The 19,342-nt window shown below is 47.5% G+C and overlaps 1 protein-coding gene and 1 long non-coding RNA gene across 8 annotated transcripts; both read right to left on the reverse strand.

Annotated features, from left to right (window-relative positions):
- Positions 1-53: 53 nt before the first annotated feature.
- Positions 54-16,549, reverse strand: sec31a (SEC31 homolog A, COPII coat complex component). Of its 7 annotated transcripts, none has more exons than XM_084693346.1 (33): positions 16,282-16,549; positions 15,965-16,020; positions 15,735-15,784; positions 15,429-15,482; positions 14,552-15,208; positions 13,826-13,905; positions 13,526-13,649; positions 13,033-13,228; positions 12,820-12,915; positions 12,528-12,668; positions 12,214-12,356; positions 11,987-12,086; positions 11,681-11,842; positions 11,383-11,535; positions 11,043-11,273; positions 10,869-10,943; positions 10,656-10,697; positions 8,783-9,976; positions 8,174-8,282; positions 7,663-7,841; positions 7,276-7,402; positions 6,903-7,048; positions 6,584-6,757; positions 6,198-6,422; positions 5,682-5,783; positions 4,986-5,091; positions 4,018-4,362; positions 3,382-3,417; positions 2,564-2,622; positions 2,092-2,340; positions 1,835-1,954; positions 1,508-1,579; positions 54-1,385 (listed from the first exon to the last, which is right to left on the reverse strand). In XM_084693346.1, exons 6-33 carry the CDS (start codon positions 13,902-13,904, stop codon positions 1,206-1,208), a joined length of 4,965 nt encoding a protein of 1,654 aa, XP_084549472.1. In that variant the 5' UTR covers position 13,905; positions 14,552-15,208; positions 15,429-15,482; positions 15,735-15,784; positions 15,965-16,020; positions 16,282-16,549; the 3' UTR covers positions 54-1,205. The 7 variants fall into 7 exon arrangements, with proteins under 7 accessions (XP_084549472.1, XP_084549478.1, XP_084549476.1 ...); XM_084693352.1 differs by having other exon boundaries at positions 8,783-9,172; positions 16,282-16,548; XM_084693350.1 differs by having other exon boundaries at positions 3,967-4,362; positions 8,783-9,247; positions 16,282-16,548.
- A 243-nt stretch (positions 16,550-16,792) lies between these two features.
- Positions 16,793-19,289, reverse strand: LOC146220414 (uncharacterized). Its single transcript, XR_014750834.1, has 2 exons — positions 18,802-19,289; positions 16,793-18,662 (listed from the first exon to the last, which is right to left on the reverse strand). It is a non-coding gene; the product is annotated as an uncharacterized LOC146220414 (long non-coding RNA).
- Between the last annotated feature and the right edge of the window lie 53 nt (positions 19,290-19,342).

Here is a 19,342-nt window from a genome sequence, read left to right on the forward strand (position 1 = left end):
ACCCTGTATGAGAGTGCAATTTATTTGATTAGAAAACACCATGACAGACAAGGAATTTGTCAAAGCATTTATTACCTTAACTCCATGAAGACATGTAGCCTATCTAGTATACACAAGCCTAACACATACTGCTGACAGGCAGAGGTGGTATAAAAAGCGAACAGTTTTGTTATTGGCATAAGCTACTATAAGAACAGTACAAATTCTAAAACTCTGTCAAGTTTGTCCATGTTAGGGCTTGATCCGAACAATTGACAATTGCTAACGATAAGAATGCTAGAGATTCTTCTGAGATGCATATCATTAAGGCTAACAGGCACATGCCTGTTCCCAGTCCGCAGATGGCTTTGGGGGTACAGTATCACTGACCAGAAGGCTCGTGACTCATAAAGCGACTAGGACCAGTAAGTAATGTGACGTCTACGTGCCATGAAATGGCCATAAAAAGGCAAACAAAACCAAATTTATCTCCTAAAGCAACTCATATTAAAACAGCGAAGCAGCACATTTTAAATAAATACTATTTATTGAAAATATTGCATGTTGTTGGTCTTAAACAAAAAAAGTGTTTGTCTTGTTTAAACATAACAGAGACTGAGGACTGTTGGATTGCAGATTGCAGACTCTCCAGCCAGTCTCTCTCTGGACTTAAATGCTAATCCAACTGAACAATTTGACAATGATTCCAAGGCTATTTGAAGCGTGCGTTCCTTTTCGTACAAGTTTATTTTTTGCTTGAGAAGAGGACGATCCCCATTGCACTCTGCTCTGTATGAATAGCATGATTACGATTACAAAAATTACATCTAACTGATAAAAAGAACATGACATGACCTTAAGATTGTGATGAGTCGTGTTGTGTGAAGATAAAAAATAAGACTGGCAAGAGGTTGGTCCTATGTTGGTACTGATGTGTGGTGTCTGAGATGAGGGAGGACTCTCACCATGCTATACTGACACGAGGAGGGAGGAAAAAAATACAAAAACAGTTACTGGATCAATCCCTCCGTTCTTAAGGAAACCTATCGGTAACCACACGGCAACCTCAGTGACACAAAGATCTGGCTATTACAACCCTGCTTCTACATCCACAGGCTCCAAATTCCATACTTCCTGGTTATCTCCATGACATCATCCCAAGCGTCTGATTGGTCTCCGGTCCTGTTCTAGACCGGGTCAGGTGATCGAGGGACCTCCCTTTTTTCTCAGACCCCCAGTCGGTTGGCTTGTGTGAGCACCACCTTCAGAACAGGCATGAAGGCCGAGGTCTCACTGAAGTTGTTGGTGCTGACGATGTGCGTGTGGACGCCCAGGCCCTCCGTGTAGCGCCGAGCCTCGATGCTCCTCACCATGTTGTGCAGTCCACCTACAATGGCTGGCGACAGCTGAAGAGAGGGAGAGATCAACGGTAAGAATGGTTGACAAATGGAAACCATTTGAATTTTTTCAACATTTCCTGATAGTCGTTTTCCATCTACTTGCGACTGACTGGGAAGGTTAAACTCACAGTCTGCTCTCTCAGCTTGTCGTAGAGAGCCTCCAAGCGCTTGTTGGCATCGTCGAGTTTCCTCTTGGTTTGCTGTGGGGCAGAGAGATGTGGCGATGACACATCAACAATCCTTCCACAAACAGAACACCCCGGCTGTGCCGATTCACAGTAGGAAACCTTTTTCATAACTAAGGATAAAACAACAAATATACAACGCAAATACTAAACTCGAGTGTTTTTTAACTGTACAAACGGTGTTGAGTGTTGCTAAGGTTGACAGTTGACGCTACTTCTACAGTCGGCGTTGCTATGGCAAATTTGATCTGTAAATAAAGGAGAACCCACCGGGTCGTTGGCGGCTGCCAAACACTTCTGGATGAGGCCCTCAAACGTGCTCTTGAGGACCAGGTGTTCATCTGGGATCGGCTTCTTAGTGATCTTCTCAGCAGGGATGGACTGCAGGGGCTGAGAGGAGCAGGCGCAGAGCAAGGACAGACGTCAGAAACACAGACAGGTCCCTTAAGAAACACATCTGTGAAGACACAGAACTGTCACCATAACTGAATCAACACGGAGCGATTCTGGCGGTAGAAGACGTGAACCTGTATAACGTCTCCGATGGGGGCTCCAGGGGCTCCCTCCACGCTGGTCTTGGGCAGGGCGGGGTTCATGGGTTGCTGGGGGAGGGGCTGCTGTTGCTGCATGCCTGGGTAGGGGGGCTGGACCCCCGGCTGGCCGTGGACCACGGGCTGGGGGGGCATGGTGGGGACCTGCTGGGCCTGGGGGTCCCCTCCGAGGGGGGACATGATGGGGGCTGTGATGGGGGCAGGGGGAGTGTAGTTCTCTGGAACCTGGAGGTTGGAAGGTTGAGAGAAAAAGGTTTGGTGGACTTTATAGGTTTTTGGGAAAACGCGTGGAGCGCGAACGAATCAGATCGTTTGAAATACAGGGCTGTCACTGCGAAACCCTTTCGGGGGTGTTAGAAGCCTGGTGGTTTGAACTCCCTTCTGAGGGGGGCAACGTTAGCTGGTGCAGCACAGCCATCTGAGAGCTGGGCTGGGCAGACCCACTCACCTTCTTCTTCTTGGGCACCCTGCTCAGCGCAGGGGGGTCGTTCCAGCCGTTCTGGGGCCCTGTGGAGAAGCAGAGGAGACCGGATCACCCATCTGTCTCCTACCTCAGCCAGCGCACCGCAAACTGGCTCTAACATCATCGCCATGACGACGCCAGAACCGGCACGCAAGCTGTTCCATCCTCCTTACCGGAGGGCTGAGTCTCACAGAGCACAGCGTAAGGAGGGGGTATTGATGACGATAAGTAAATTAGGGCAAAAGTATTTAAGGGAAAGGTTCATGTATATTTGGACGACAGGAGAGGCTACATGATCATTATGGATTCAACGCACATACTTGTCTTTGAAATTCAACGCAGCTGATAGTAAAAAGCGGCATTAAAGTTCAATTAAAGCACCGGAAATACACGCATGTCTATGTTGTCTCGCATTTTAGCCTCGACTCTGACCACAATCATGATTCCTGTCTGCCATTTCCATCAGGGTAATGACTGTCCTAGATAGCCATGCAAAGCCCTCATCCTTCTGCAGCAGAAAGACTGCATAGTCTGATCTGACTAGAAATCTGGGTCAACATCCATATCATTATATATAAATGTATCAAAGGCATGTGGTTTTAACGTTTAAAAAAGTAAGTCCAATTTTAGCAACCATTCACACTCCAAACATGAACACACATCATTACAATATTCACAAGTTCTCGACTTTCCTTCAATTTTTTGGGATCAAATCGATTATGCGCTTAGGACAGTTAGGTGAAATAGTAATCGTCTAGCAGTAATTATCTGCTGTAGCAAAGCCAAGCTGTCTTTTAATTCACCTTCCATAAAACAGTCTGTGTCTGGATTAAGTCCCCCTGTGGAACACACATTATTAAGCACATACTTAACATTAGCACAAAAAACAACACTCTCCTAAAGAACAGCACCATGTTCGGTCTTAACAGACTCTAAAAACATAACACTCTAGAGGCTACTTATGGCCAGGGCTCTTTACACACCTAACACCTGGAAGTGTTCAAGGCCACAGAGGGGCGCGTTAATGGCTAACCAGGCTCGTTCCAGGCGGCAGCTGAGATATGCTAGCTCAGCTGTTCCAGGTCCATTGAAAGGAAGGCGAGGGGAAAGCTAGCGACAACAGCAGCTGTTAGGTGCCGCTGGACCGCACCTAGCTTCGCTACGTTACGCACCGTCAGCAGGTGTCAGCCCGCCTCCCCTGAAATATCCCTCACCCTGGCCATGCTACACCGTTCCACAGCACCTACAAGCCTTCCACGGTTTGTTTTCGAGATATTCATCAAAAGTTCCCAAGTTGTGTGTGTGTGTGTGTGTGTAACAAGGGAGCCCCCTTGACTACGTCCATCAAGATGACAGACGGTCGGCGGCTGGGCGGAGCCAGTGCAGACCTGTTCTCTGAGAGGCCGGGATCTGGTCGGGGGCGGGCTCAGGCTGTGTACCTGAGGATCCTGTCGGTGGCGGAGGAGGCATGTAGGAGGAGGGCGATCCAGGCCCGCCATGTTGGAAAGAAGTGCCAGAGGAGGACAGAGGAGAGAAGGCGGGAGAAGCCGTGGGAGAGAGAGGGTGCGGAGAGGGGAGCTGGCCCGCGGGGGGGCCGGGGTAGCACGGAGGAGGGGGGCCGGGCGGAGGGGGGCCGGGCTGCATGTACTGAGCCCGGAAGCCTGGAGCGGGGGCAGGGGGGCCGGAGGAAGAGGCAGGGGGAAGAGGGGCAGCAGAGTACTGGAGAGGCTGATAGATAGTTGGTGCACCAGCTCCAGGTTGGAACTGGTTGACCTGGTGGTAGGCTGGGGTTTACCAGAGAGACAAGAGAGAACAGATGCTGTTAGAAACAGATGGGTCACAGCCAATACAGTTGACAGTGATTTTAACATGCATGTTGACAAGTTTGGTTTAACGTAAGAGTCATTTTCTTCCATACAGATCGATACATGCGATTAATCTGAATGTAAAGTCGTAGGAACATCAGGCAAACAGTGTTTCAGGATAATACATCATGCAGATGAGATCAACATTCTAATCTCAGTTTCTTGAAACTTCTGACAGTGAGTTTGATGTTTTGGGCTTGGAAGCCTCACAGGAAAGACTGAAGAAAAAAAAGTAGAGGATGTCACCAGGAAAACAAGCATTCTCTGCATGACGATGCTTGGTGGTTTAATTTGGGAAATTAAAAGAGGAGAGAATGTGGTTTATCTAAAGGCATTTCAAAGTCTGGAAGCTTTCTGTCCTTTCACTCCAAACCTCTAGGTGGCAGTAAAAATGTGTGTGACGTTTCCTGCTGGGATTTAGTTCTCGCAAACGAGGACCAACACCAGGGTCACAAATGCCCTGTGAGAGAGCAAGCAGAAACCTGGCTCTCCCCGAACCAGGACTCTGCTGACCTGTGACGGGGTCGCAGGGAGAAACTTACGCTGGTACTGCTGGGAGTACATGTAGGCGGGCGGGGCAGCGGAGGCCTGGGGTGGAGCTGCTGTTCCCGGGGCCTGCATCCCAAACCTGGGCTGGCTGGCCTCCACCTGCAGACACATAGGAAGACGACTCAGCTCTCAGACTGACTGGACGGACGTTCCCGGAGATGGGGCTCCGGTTCGGATCCCCCCCACCCCGAGCGCCTCCCCCCCCCCCTTCCCCTCCAAACTCGGGGGAAACACAGGGTGGACTGGGTCAGCGAAGGCGGCGTGCCGATGTAATCATCTAGGACGCATTCTTCTGCTGCGTGTCAGAAAATAGTTCTCTCTCGACGAGGGCGTGTCTCCTGGAACAGCATCAGACTCCTGGCTGTGTCGAAAACCTCTACCGGCTCTGTGGTCTACGCATGAAGCAAGGGTGTAACAGGCATGCAGAACAACTGGGAGACAGGAGTGGGGTGGGGGGGGGGAATAACATTCGGCAAGTAGACGTGTCAGATGTAGGATGCCAGGGCTCATCTACAGCCATGCAGGAGGGTCTGGGGGTGGTCTGGGTGGGGGGTGAGTGGTAGGGCAGACCAGGTAGGGCAGACCATAGGTAGCAGTGAGTTCCGTGGGGGGGGGGGGGGGGGGGGCGAGCATGTGTGTGGGTTTGTATATAGAAGCTGGTCACAGCCGTGGGGGTGTGGTCAGTGTACCTTCTGGTCTGAGGCATGGGCTAGTTGAGGAGGAGGAGGGGCACTGGGGAAGCCTGTGGGGGTTTGGTTACTCCAGGAGGTGACAGTAGTCGCAGACCTCGCCTGGATCACACAGAGACCACACACACACACACCAATGACGGCCACTCAGCAGGTGAGAAACAACCAATAGGGACACTCCCACACAGCCAATCAGCTGTCACGGCAGGAATGGCAGACGCCAGAGGCCAAATGAGGTAGGAGAGAAACACAGATTGAGAGTATCTCCATGAGAAAACAGAACATCCCTACTGAACACAACCCAGGGAGACATAAACGTGGTCAAAAAGGTTCTTTAAAGAAATACCTTCAAATTCACGATATATATTCTAAACGAGAAAGCACACTGCCTTCGAAGTGAGTCGTGTCCCCACCCGATCCGGAACAAAAACCCATAATCAATATCCCTGAGGAAAGCAAAGTGCCGTTATGAAGCAGTGTTTGGTGTTTAGCCGTGCGTGGTGAGTAGGAACCTACCGGCTGGTAATACTGAGACTGGGCAGGGCCAGCGCTGGGCACCGGGGCTGGAGCAGGCTGGGGCACCTGGGGCTGCCCAGGGTTGTAGGTCTGCCTGGGATGGGCTTCTGTCTGCTGGGGAACAGGGGGCTGTGCCGGGGCCGGGGCTGGAGCCGGGGCGTGAGGAGCAGTAGCCTGCTGGCCGAGGGCCCGACTGAGGCGATCGCGAAGCTGCTGTACGGCGGCCTGACGGAGGACAAACAGAGCATGTCCCCTCAGGAGGTGCACAGAACTCAGCAGACGGAGGCGTGATCAGGTCCAGCAGGTTTCCTAGGTAACCCCAGGGCTACCCGTGCTGACAGGGTGTTGACGCCGTGGTGAGCTGCAGGGTCAGTCGGTTTGTTTACCTGGTTGGTGTTCTCGGGTAGGTAGGCCAAAGCTGTGTCCAGGCTGCCCTGCGAGGCCAGGAGGCTGGAGTACCGACTCATCTTCTCAGCCAGCAGAGCGCCCACGACCGAGGAACCAGAACCCTGGCTCCGCTCCACCGCCTGGCGCAGCACCACCACCTTCTCCACCAGGTCCTGACACACACACACACACACTTAGCCAGACTCTAAATATATAGGAACATTGGGTTTACATAATCCAGCCCACACACACACACACTTAACCAGACTCTAAATATATAGGAACACTGGGTTTACATAATCCAACACACACACACACCTGGAGGGAGAGAGGGCATTGGCCATCCTGAGCTTTAGTCCAGCAGGAGACCAGCTTCTCCAGGTTGCCGGCGCAGATGTAACACAGGCAGGCCTGAGCCTGCAGCTGGTCCTCCTCTGCTGCCTCCAGCCTGGAGCCCATCATACCTGAGGAGAACAGCACTTTCATCACCACCATCACCTTCATCACCACCATCACCTTCATCACCACCAACACCACCATCACCTTCATCACCACCAACACCACCATCACCTTCATCATCACCACCATCACCACCCTCAACCCCGACAGAGGAAGTTACAGAGGAACGTGGCTTGAGAGAGTTGTTCCTGCGCTAGAAAATAGTAAAAGAGACCCGAGAGCTGATGCTAACCACAGAGGGAGGAGAACTCGTCGGGCTGAGCGTAGGTCATGACTGCAGCGAGAGCCTCCTTCCAGTTCTGCAGGTCGCAGGTCTGCAGCACGTCATGCCAGTCCTTCGTCACCACGGCGCTGATCAGCTGCAAGAGAAGATCAATCTCTTGAGAAGGTCAATCAATAATCAATATACATATTAAGAAGAAGAAGAATACAAAAAATACACAGCAACAACAACATTTCTCAACCATCAACCATTTCTATTTACCATTAAGATATATAATACATACTGTAAAAAATACAGTTACAGTAACACTGTGTTTAATACTTATAGGTATAATAGGTATCATTACAAGTCGTTACACATACAGCTGTAGGGTTTAGGCCATGTATAAGCCGTTACCTTGGTGATCTTGCTGTGGGTCTTGGTGAAGTACTTTTTCTGCGTCTTCTCCAGGAGCTCCGCCCCTCCAGCAATGGCAAGTATGATGCTGTCGGCCATGCGGTTGTCGTGGAGACAGAGTTCCACCGCCCCCTCAAAGTCACCGGTCAGCAGAGCTTGGGTGATCAGTCCATCTACATCTGCAGATGGAAAAAAAAACAGCACCGTCATCCACTGTTGTTGACCGGTTTTATGTGGCAAAGAACAGACATTTTGTCATTTAGCAGACGCTCTTATCCAGAGCGACTTACAGTAAGTACAGGGACATTCTCCCCGAGGCAAGTAGGGTGAAGTGCCTTACCCAAGGACACAACGTCATTTGGCAGAGCCGGAAATCAAACCGGCAACCTTCTGATTAACAACCCGATTCCCTGACCCCCTGTTTGCGTACGACCGGGCGGTACGCTTCATGGCGTTTTCGTCAGATTTTTCGGCAAAATACATTTCAACAAGAGAAAAAACTCAAGTTTACCTTGACTGACTCTGAGGTTGATGCCTGCCTCTACCGAGCCAGGGCCTGTGATTTCTTCCCCAGTCTCCTCTGCGGGGCTGCTCTCTGCCTCCACTGGTGCCGCAACCTCCTGAGAGACCAGAGAAACGGTCACTTCTGGGGGAGGGGCATCATTTCTCCTCGTCCAATCAGATTACCGGGACCCAACACTTATTAAGCCTCATCTTACCATAGACATATGTAATAATAACAATTCAAATATTGATAGTTTTACAAACCAAAATTTCACAAACCATTTGTAGCCTATACAAAACAAGACAACAGCAACAGATAGGTACAAGTCAACCCCAGAGAGAAAGATGTTAATGACGAAAATATAATCAAAGCAATAACTAAGAAAGACAATGTGTAATGCAGATAGAGTTAAGTAAAAAGCGTACTAAAAAAGCCACCATGATTCAAAAAAAAAAAAAATGTTACATATAAATATTTGATCATATATCGTATCGTAGCATATTGTATCGTAACATTATCATATTGTATCTTTTTTTTCCGTATCAAGTATCGTATCGCGTGTTTGAGATGGTAAACTCTCTGGGAGTGGACTGCGGGGGGGTCAGGGGGAGGTACCTCCTCCAGAGGGATCTCCTCCTCCACAGGGAGGGGCTCCTCAGCACTGGGCTCGGTCTGGACCTCCCCGTCACCAGCCTCGAGGGTCTCTCCTTCCGGATCCGCTTCTGGCTCCAACAACGCTGCCGGAACCTCAGGCTCCGGGGCCGGGGTCTCTTCCGGTTCCACCGCTGGCTGCAGGTTTGCTGCAGCAATGAGGTCGAACGCTGCCTCGGGGGGGAGGTCAGCCGAGAGGTTGAGGCTGGAGTCCACTAAAGGCGGCAGGCTGATCAGGGGAGCCGGGTCCAACTCGGCTACTGGTTGTAGGTTAAGTGATGGTGTGGGATCAAAATCAGGCACTGGCTGTAGACCGAGGGAGGACGCAGGGTTGAGGTCGAAGTCGGGAACTGGCTGTAAGTTGACTGAATTAGTGAGGTCCAACTGAGGCACAGGCTGTAGCAGGTCAACTTGAGGCGTCACGCCAAACTGATTGAATACAGAAGCAGGCTGCTGCAGGTCAATGTGGTGAAACTGAGAAAGAGGCTGCAGATTCACAGGAGGTTCAAGATCAAACCCGGTGACAGACAGCAGCTCAGACGAGGCACAGAGACTGGGGGTACAGAGGCTAGGGTCAGGCTGGATTTGGAGAAGAGCAGCGGGCGCTAGCGCAGGGTCAATGCTGAGGTCCAGGAGAGGAGCAGAATGAGGGGCAAGCACAGGAGCAGCGAGGTCATTAGCGAGGAGGAGGTCGTGATTTGAATCAAGCTGGAAGCCAGGCTCAATCAAAAATTCAGAGGGAAATTCGACAACAGGTTCTGGTGCAGGAGGTTGGGATGGAAGTTCAACAACAGGTTCTGGTGCAGGAGGTTGGGAGGAAAATTCAACAACAGATTCTGGTGGAGGAGGTTGGGAGGCAAATTCAACCACAGGTTCTGGTGCAGGAGGTTGGGAGGCAAATTCAACAACAGGTTCTGGTGCAGGAGGTTGGGAGGCAAATTCAACAACAGGTTGTGGTGCAGGAGGTTGGGATGTAAGCTCAACAACAGGTTCTGGTGCAGGAGGTTGGGAGGGAAGTTCAACAACAGGTTCTGGTGCAGGAGGTTGGGATGGAAGCTCAACAGGTTGTAGGACAGGAGGGTGGAGGTTGACTTGGGGAACAGCGTTGAGCCCAGGATCAGGACTGAGTCCAGCAACAGCAGCAGCAGCAGACGGAGGCTTCAGCAGGTTTGAACAGCAGGAAAAAGGGAGGGAGGAGGCCGGATTCACAGAGCATTCAGCACAGAAGAGGCCTTGGGTTTACATGAAATCGTAATCACGGAGATACAATCTCTCAAGTAATAGAAGAGATTGTAAAAAGATTAGGCTTAATTCCAACCAAAATTTTGAATTTGGTCAAAGTAATCTTTGGTAAAAAAAAACACTTCTCTTACATTTTTGTCTGTGTATTGATATGTTTTTTAGATGTATATAAAAACTGTGTAACTAGTTCTTCAGATCGTATACTTAGGAGGATATTGTAATTCTTACAGTGTGTGACAGGTTGCTTTATCTATTCAAGTAGTGAGAGAAGCATTTTTTTCAGATTGATGTCCAGCAAATAAATCATTGATGAGCAAAAGGAAATGCAAAAATCACCCAAGACACTATGCAGACGGAGATTTTTCACAAAACTTTAGTCAACAGATTATGTTCCCACTGGTCAGGAACAAGTCATTTTGTAAGACAACTTCAACTTCCTCAAATTGTTGTGTTTTGCAAAACCCTTTGCACACGGCTTCAAAAACCAGACTATGTTGACAAAACATTTTAGGCTAAAGAGGAATCGTTTAAGTATGTAACCACCCTTTGTAGAGTGGTTACTATGTGTATTAAGAGCAAAGCTAAGACACCTTACCTTCTCGGGCTGTACAGGTTTCTCTTCTAGTGCCGCTGCTATCTGCACACAAGCACAGCACAAGTCACTGGGTCTGTCAAGTCAATTAATGCAAATCTCTAAACCCCCTGAAAAGTCAGGTTGCAACCAGTCACTCTGGATTCAATCTGTGGACAATCTCACTGAACTGAGGACATAGCTATTACTTGTAAGGACTGGTTTGTAAATACTCACCTTTAAAGCTAGTTCTTCCTTCTTGTAGCCTAGAAGCGCCAAGTATTTACCCCGAGCATCATCCTCAAAGTTCACCTGGGAACACAAAAAGTTTTAAGTTATTCTCCGCTTTCTACAATAAGCCATCGTGCCACAATTCACATACAAAGTCACTTTATGATTTACAACTCCCACCTTTAGGAAAGACCAGATTGTTCTCTCAAACTCGTTCTGGGCTGCTGCGATCTTCGCCTCACAAAAATCGACAAAGTTCCCGGAGCTGAGAGTCATCTGTAGCTGGCCTGACCTCTTCAAGAAGGCCGTCTCCGTGACGACCTGGCTGACGTGAACCAAGTGTGCCGTGGTCTGCTGTGGTTGCTGTGGGTTTAGCTTCAGGTTCTCCAAAGACACCAGCTTCCCACCAAACTACACAAGACACAAGCAACCACGGTGAGATGGTACTGTCAAGCTTGAAGCAGGTTTGTTCATCAGTCAATGTTGGCGTGAGTGAAAAAGGTAAACAAATAGAACTCACAGCGAAGGAGGCACCGACCGGCCTTCGGATCCATTTTGGGGGCTTCTTCAGGGGGGTGATTGTGGCAGGGGCAGCGGGGGTCTGGGGCATCTGAAGAGGGGGCAATGTCTGGCCCGTACCAAACGGATCCATGTTCCCAAACGAGGAAGTGATCTAGAACAGAGAGACCCAGTGCCCAGTCAACCTTAAGACAAGCTAAAACTTCCCAACGGCCAGGAACACACAACAAAATGTTAACCAGATTTATCCGTCTGGATTATATTTCTTTTTTTCCTTCCACAACTGCTCCACCCCCCACCTGGTCAGCCTGCCTCTGGGTGTGGGCCTGGCTGCTGCCCCCCATGATGGAGTAAATGCCGATGTGTCCGTCAAAAGCTGCGGCTGACAGCACCGCAGGGTTCCTGGGACACCACTGGATGTCGAAGCACCACTGGGTGCTGGTGGGCAGCTCGTACAGAACCTGCGGAAACACCACCAAGAGGGTCCCCGATGCGTCAGAGAAGTGGCAGCATACTTGCGGTGAAGCAGGATCTCTCCTACAAAGCTCTTGATTTCAGGGGTTTGTGATGTTGAGAAGAGGGGGGTTTAAGAGTTTGAATGTCACCTCAGCAGTGTTGGGGTTCCAGCACAGAATCCTGTTGTCCTTCCCACAGCTTAGAAGCAGTTCAGGGTCAGCCAAACTCCAGGCAATGGCAAGGACACCCCTGTACAAATGGACAGACGCCCACACTTCCTAAGTACCGTCATATTACAAAGATCACACTACAACTCACGCTAGGTTACACGCTACGGCCACCTTTCTGGTAGGAAAAAACTATGCTCGGGTTTTACCTTGTGTGGTTCTCCAGGATCTTGAAAGGAGAGGTGGCGAAACGCAGGTCCCACATCTGAATAACAGGCATGCGGTCGTCCTCTGACGCCAGCACGAGCTGCGTGGCCACTTCTGGGTTCCAGGCCAACCCGGAGCAATGCATCTGGGGGAACGCAAGCGCACGCTCAAACGCCACTCTCGCACACGGTGTCAGAACCACCAATGGTTTCTCCCCCCTAAATGAACCATCCTCCCACGAGGACGCGCGGATGAGACCCAAAAAACGTCGGCAGGAAGCGAAGGAACGAAACAGCAGATGCCCCGCCACACTTACCCTGTTGCTGTGGTCGCTAACTTTGATGATGAGGTCGTTCTTGCGGAGGTCCCAGACGGAGGCTCGGCCACTGGGGCTGGCGGAGGCCAGGATGTGTTGTACCTGTCGGTTCCACGCCACACAGCTGATGTCCTCCAGGGGCTAATCAAACACACACCGACCACAACGGTCAACAATCGCACAGGGTGGGCAATAGCGGACCCTCCTGGAGAATATACGCACACACACACACACACAAAAAAAAAGGGTAACGATGGATAAAGTAACAAGTGATTTGGAGAATGTCTGTAACCTGAGTTTTAGGTCCCGGAGTCATCGGAGATCCAAAGTTATTCAGGTCCCAGATGTAAATTTCCGATTCATTCCCACCTGAGGCAACCAGGTTTGTCTGTTTGACAGAAGAAAGAGAGCCTTGGTTAGCCGTAGCACTTGTGTAAAAATATCAGTAAGACAAGGTCAACATAGGCCCGATGTCTATCTCTGGTCTGGAAGGAACTGAGCACACCTGAAAGGAGTTGACGTCCAAGGCTCTCACGGGGCCCGTGTGCTTGTCGCTCTGGGTGATGATCACATCGCTGTCCCCGGCTACGATCTTGGCAGGGTCGTAGAGGATCACGTCTCCGTTTTCTCCTCCTGCGATCAAGACTCCAGACGGGTGACTGCCTTCCATCCCATGGGGACCCCACACCAGTTTGTGATATCTGAGTGAAAGAAAAAAACTAAGGATGTGAGAGCAGTGCAGATCCAGGAAGTGTGTATGTTGATTAACTGTGTGATGATCATCTGCTAGGGCTGGATGTGTGTGTGTGTGTATTAGCCAGGGGCGTGGGTTTCCATATACATTTGTTACACACTTTGGAAAAACTTCAAATCTGTTCGCCCACCCTGCCCTACTTATTCCAAAGAAAATTTTTCTCAACAGCTGCATCTTCAGTCATTAAAAGTGAAGAGTTGTCCTTGCCACATTTGAAAACAAACATGCTCCCCTGGTGGCCTACCTATGAGAGGAAGAGTAGGTGCCACAAGACTTCATGTCCAGAGAGGGCTCGGCCAAGTCCAGCTCAAAGATCTCCAACGAGGCATTGGTGCTAAAGGTGGCATCTAGCTGCTGGGCCGAAGTACCTAAACAACGAGCATACAGGTGGCTCACTGTAAAACGGGTAGAAAACTCGACAATGACAACTGAATACGGAATGTTGCACTCTTCATCGTGGATGTGTTTTTCACGTGAGACGAGTAGAAAAGAAGTTGAATGTAAGAAAAACTAGCTGGAGCCTGTCTAGAAGGCCTATACATACCTGCTGCCAAGTATACTGGATGTTGCTGTGCAGGACTCCAGCTCTGGATCGCTGTGCGATTGATCTCTTTGAGCTTCATCCTAAATGAACAGAACATTACGTTTTCCAATCATAACGACTCTATTGTCAAACATGCTACTAACATGACTTAAACCTGTATTACATTAGTACACATATCGTTTATGTTTGCAGATACAACATGCCCGCAGTATGGGTTATAAAACTGCTGGTAGTCAAAGGTAACTAACATGCTAAGATGAAGGGAGAGTCTTAGGGGGCAAAGGTGTATTTAATTGAGGCCACAAACGGAACCGATTTTGCCAAATGTCATCCTCCATATAAGTAACACTAATTACCAAGTCATACGATACTATAGCACGAAGACATAGTTTGGTCAATGGGCTATACCTAGGTAGTTACTATATTGTACGCTACGTACGTACCAGTAAGCCAGACTTAAGTTTGCTAGCTACATAAGCCACGTTTACTATGTAGCATAGCCTATTTAACTACAAATTCTGACATTCTTGGACAGCAATGACAAAGCGTCAATGACAAATTAATGTGCAAAATGTACAGTATTTAGTCATGTAACGCTAATGTATTGCAGCTGCAAATTCCTTCAATGAGCAATATGCAGCAATAAGTCAAATAGCTAAGCTAGCTACACAGCTTCATAGAAAATCAAACGGTTATTTGCTCAAACTTGGCTTCGGATTCACTTACTTTCCCAAGTTTGTTCCTTCTTACAACGTAAACACACATAAAAACAAATGACATGCAACTTTTCTTCGCTGGAGTCCGTTTGTGATTATATAAATGTCACCAAACGAAGAGGACCGCTGCCGGCTGTAGACTGGATGCAATTCCACGTCCCCACACTGCCCTCCATCAACGTGGCATAATAGTCTCCTCCTCCCAAGAAGTAAGCAAACCCTTTCCGGTGGACGCGGGCCTGAACATTTTGTTCCAGGTAGCCATTCCACTTGGGATGGTAGATTCAACCGTGGAATCTAGCGTGATACTGCTTTCTTTAAATGGTTATGGAGGTATTTTAGACACGGATGGATATTTGAACGTAGTCAGATTTCACGTGTGTTGATATTGCACATTACACTCGGGGTTAACTACTCCGCTCCTTAGGTAACAGCACAAAATTAAAGTAGTTGCACCTACATTCCCCGCAAAGTATCATTTAAATGCTTAAGTATATAAATATACCGAAATATCATGGGGGGAAGGCTTTGCAGACCTTGCCACACTAGGCACAAACATGAAAGCCACAAACTTAAAACAACGTTTTTATTGTCACAAAGAGGTCAATAGGATAACAGGTTTCTGGCACCTCAGGTCTAGTTGGGCATCGCACTTTCATTGATTAATCTGTTAGGGACATGAAGAACAATGTTAAAAAACAATTTCCAAACATGGGCCACGTAACCGAAATGTTAGGTAGACTGCACCCTCATTTATGAATAAATTAATCTTTCCCAAACATGTGAATAGGTCAGATGGGTAGTGATTGATCTAATCATTGGGACAGTCAACTTCCACTTTGAATACATCCAATTACCTTCCACATTTGAAAGTAATGTCTACATACCTTAGACATAACTTAGACAGAACTGCAAGGTGGCAGGTGCACATGTTCTTCTGCCTGCAAAAACAAGTTAAGACAGTTATCCTCAAGGTATCTTCCAAACAGGAAAACTTCCCATGCACCAATATAGTGCTGTTGATGTGCACCAATGCTAGGATTGGTGTCCTGGTTTTGCACTTAATTTGTATATGTCCTCATAATAATAAAAACAAAATAATCATAAGAGTTCATGATGTGAACAGCAGAAAGATTTAAATCACCGGACAACTGGTCATTATTCACCCAGACGATACTATGGTAATGACTTACCTCATCCATTTGATCACAAGCGTGACAATATTTCAGAATCACGGCATAATCTGGAGTTGGAAATTAAATAGTTAGGTACTTCAATTTCATATGTGGACTCGTCTTAATTCCACCAAGCGTCCTCATATACAAAATGGTAATCACTATTTTTCATGATGTGAACAGCAATAAGATTTTAATCACTGGGCGACACAATTTGAATATAATATAATAACCATCAGGTCTCTTACCGATTCTTACTTCACGATGTGGGGTCCGAAGCAATCCCGCTGAAACATTGCAGGGCCTGTAAAAGATTTAATTATTCTGTTAATACTCGGTCCTTCAGCATTTCACCACGTGCTAGTAAACTGGTAACGTACTTCAACTCGATAAGTGTCCTCATATTATAAAATAGTAATCACTGTTGATCATTATGTGAACAGCAAAAAGATTTTGAATCATAAGACACTGTACTTGACTTTTTTTTTTTTTTACTCCAGTCTACTTTTTCAGTACATTGAATGACGTTAGAAGTCAATTCTACGGCCATTTGCTGTAAACTTACCACGCGAGCTAGCTAGCCCACCTGGTTTCCACCAGGCTAGCCATGGAGGCTGGATAATTCAGCTTCGTGTGAAATATTCTGTAAGCATCTTGGATGACATTTTCATGTGAAGTTCACATCTTGATTCTTGTGTCTCATCTTATTGCGCGCAAGCTGGTCAATGATATGCGATACAATGGCCGAACCAATCTCTAGAAGCCACATGGATGAAGACGAGATCGCTGACTGAAGTCCTTATGTGCCGCAGGGCAATGTGGGTGATCACCACAGGAAATACGTCATGTGATGTTAGGATGGGAGTCAGTTGCTTCAAAGCCTGTTTTGCTCTCCTAGTGTCTATTTCTTATTGTTTTAATAATAAAACAATTTGTACTTGGCATGGAAGTAATGCAATGTTGATCGTGTACTTGACATGGAAGTCATGCCATGTTGATCGTGTAATATTTTATCTTGATGTTATGTTTGTTAATATGCAACAACAACAAAAAATTAGAAATTAAGAAAATGTACATTATACAAATACCGAACTGTATAAATTTAATTTGTTTCATGGTATGCTTACAATTTACAATGACAACATCTTACATTTGACTTAATATACATTTTACAATTGAAAATAATTAAAAAGTACATAAATGCTGAGAGATATTTACTGTGTTATAGTGATGATGATAAATGTGAGATAAATTATACCGGTCATGAAAAGGTTAATAGACTTCAGTTTTTTAAAGCAAAAAAACGAACAAAGTTTGATTTAACCTAAAGTTACAGGCAACGGTCACGTAACATAGTCCAACAAAACTAACACTGCAGAGCCTTTCCACGTCTTAGGAGCAGGTAGCAGTGGTACAAATTAGGTTCAAAACGCTGCTATTGCAAATCATTTAAAAGGAATTACTGATAACTCGTGAACCTTCTAGAAGGTTGGTACAAAAGGTTTCTACGTTTGAATTTAAAGCGAACATTTGTATTCAAGAACTGAGCAAACGTCTCTAGCTAGATGCAAGATCAAAGGGTACTATGTTTTGCGTTCGTGCATTGCTCCCAGGGAGAACTAGATCAAATATTTGGACTTAATTGACAGTGAGCCCTCTACACAAATTGTGCTTAACTTAAGGAAGCCCTTTTTAACCTACAAATGGGGTTTAATGTGAATATTGGTAAATGTCAAATTTATGTTCATGTCTTCGGACATTCTAGACAAGGTATCTTCAGTGCATAGGGTAGTTTAATTTCCTTCAAGGTGTTGATATCAGTGACATATCCGGGTGTGACACTGTGTAAAAGGACAACAGGGACACTGATAAGAGGAAACAGACGTTCAATGCCCTGAGCAGAGTGGGAACGTAAGGCAGAAGTATTTTGTAAGAAATTCAACTTTTACACAAATTACATTGTTTAAAACCAAACCCAAACACACACAAACCCAAACACTCAGATGCAAACATGAAAGGAGTTTTGCCCCCGGTCTTAAACATTGCTTCTTTTATCCATCCACTTCCCCTAGATCCTGTCAGGAAACACAGTGAGGTGCAGCGCATCAAGGCCATGTTCAAACATGCACACAGATTCCTGCCTGAAAATGTGAGACTTGGGGGGGGGGGGGTACGGCATGATCATGTTGCAGGGTCAAACACGGCGTTACCACATCCAATCGTTAACACTACAGGAGACCAAAGGCACTCTAGTTTCAATACTCATGTCATTATGAAACGGCGGATTAGTTCCTTTGTTCAGGTGAACTAATACCACTGGCTACTGCGTGCAGGCTACGACACCCCATAAGTTATTCTGTAGGACTCCTCATCTATACTATACATTAATCAATTTATTGGCAATTTCGTAGCGACTAAAAAAAACCTCTTAGTTGACTAGATAAAAGATGTGTGTGAGCTCAATTTATGTACAAAAATAAGTTAAAATAGGAGAACCTAGAACTTTTAGCGTCCATGTTTCCTTCAGAATACTTCTAAAAGGGGATTCTTGATACAAGTCTTTGTGAAGGACCGTGAGTGGCTTCTGTTGTGTCTGTTGTTGCTGCAACATGAGACCTTGTGGAAATGGCTGCTAAAACCAACACTTCCATCACTTCCCCCCCAAACAATGCATATCTTACCAACCCCAGTCAATCTGTATGCTACATACCGAAAGCTGATCAACCGAAACATTCAAATCAGTTGTAGTGTCGCATGAAGGAGCAGCGAAAGTGATGGCTTTGAACAGGTATTGAAAAAACATGGCTGGACAAATAAATAGTCTTAAGAGTGAGCGTTTCTTTGAGTTTACAGTCGAGGCTTGTTCCTGTCGGAGGAAAATCATGATTGGATTTCTGGGCTCCTTCACCAGCTTGGACTGGGATTTCTCCCCTCCTCTCCACTTAACTAAAAGTTAATATCGGATGACAGAGAGAGAGAAAGACAAAGAAAGTGGAAGCATGATAGGGTGAAGAGCAACACCTTGATGAGAAGAGAAAACAAAAATATGTTTTTGAGAAAAAAATAATTAAAAAAGTGTCCATACATGGTCATTGAAACATGAACTCCTCCTCCTCCTTCCGTTCGACACAGAAAGTGAGAATCCCGGTCACAGAGGCGGTGACAAGCCAGGAACAAGGTCCCACTCCTCTGGTTCTGACCGCACAGGATCTTCACAACCTGCTTTAACAAACTCCTTCGTCTGACAGAAGACTGAAGTCAAAGTTTCCTCGGACCAGCCCGCTCTTGCTGCCAGAGAGACCATCTGGGTGGATGCAAAACTGACCAGGAGCGACTAGCTGTGGCCCAGAGGTCAGTAGGCCCCTTGTAGTCCAGCCACTTTGCTGCTCTGACCAGCACCGTCCACCTCGCTGACACCTCACCCGACTCACACAGTGCTTCGACGGACTCCCTCAGGTCTACCTGTTGCTGTGCGAGGCGCCCGGGGTCAGTCTACCTGTGACCTCTGGTCCGACTCCCAGCCACAGTGAGAATCAGCGGAGCTTCGTGAGCGGATGAGGCCATCCGCGTGGTACCCTAACCCCCCTCCCTCCCTCACCCCCCCCCCCCTCCCCAGTAGGGCCCTG

This window comes from Hypomesus nipponensis, chromosome 27 (genome assembly GCF_054491055.1).
Source record: "Hypomesus nipponensis isolate SF chromosome 27, ASM5449105v1, whole genome shotgun sequence".
NCBI classification, from domain to species: domain Eukaryota; kingdom Metazoa; phylum Chordata; class Actinopteri; order Osmeriformes; family Osmeridae; genus Hypomesus; species Hypomesus nipponensis.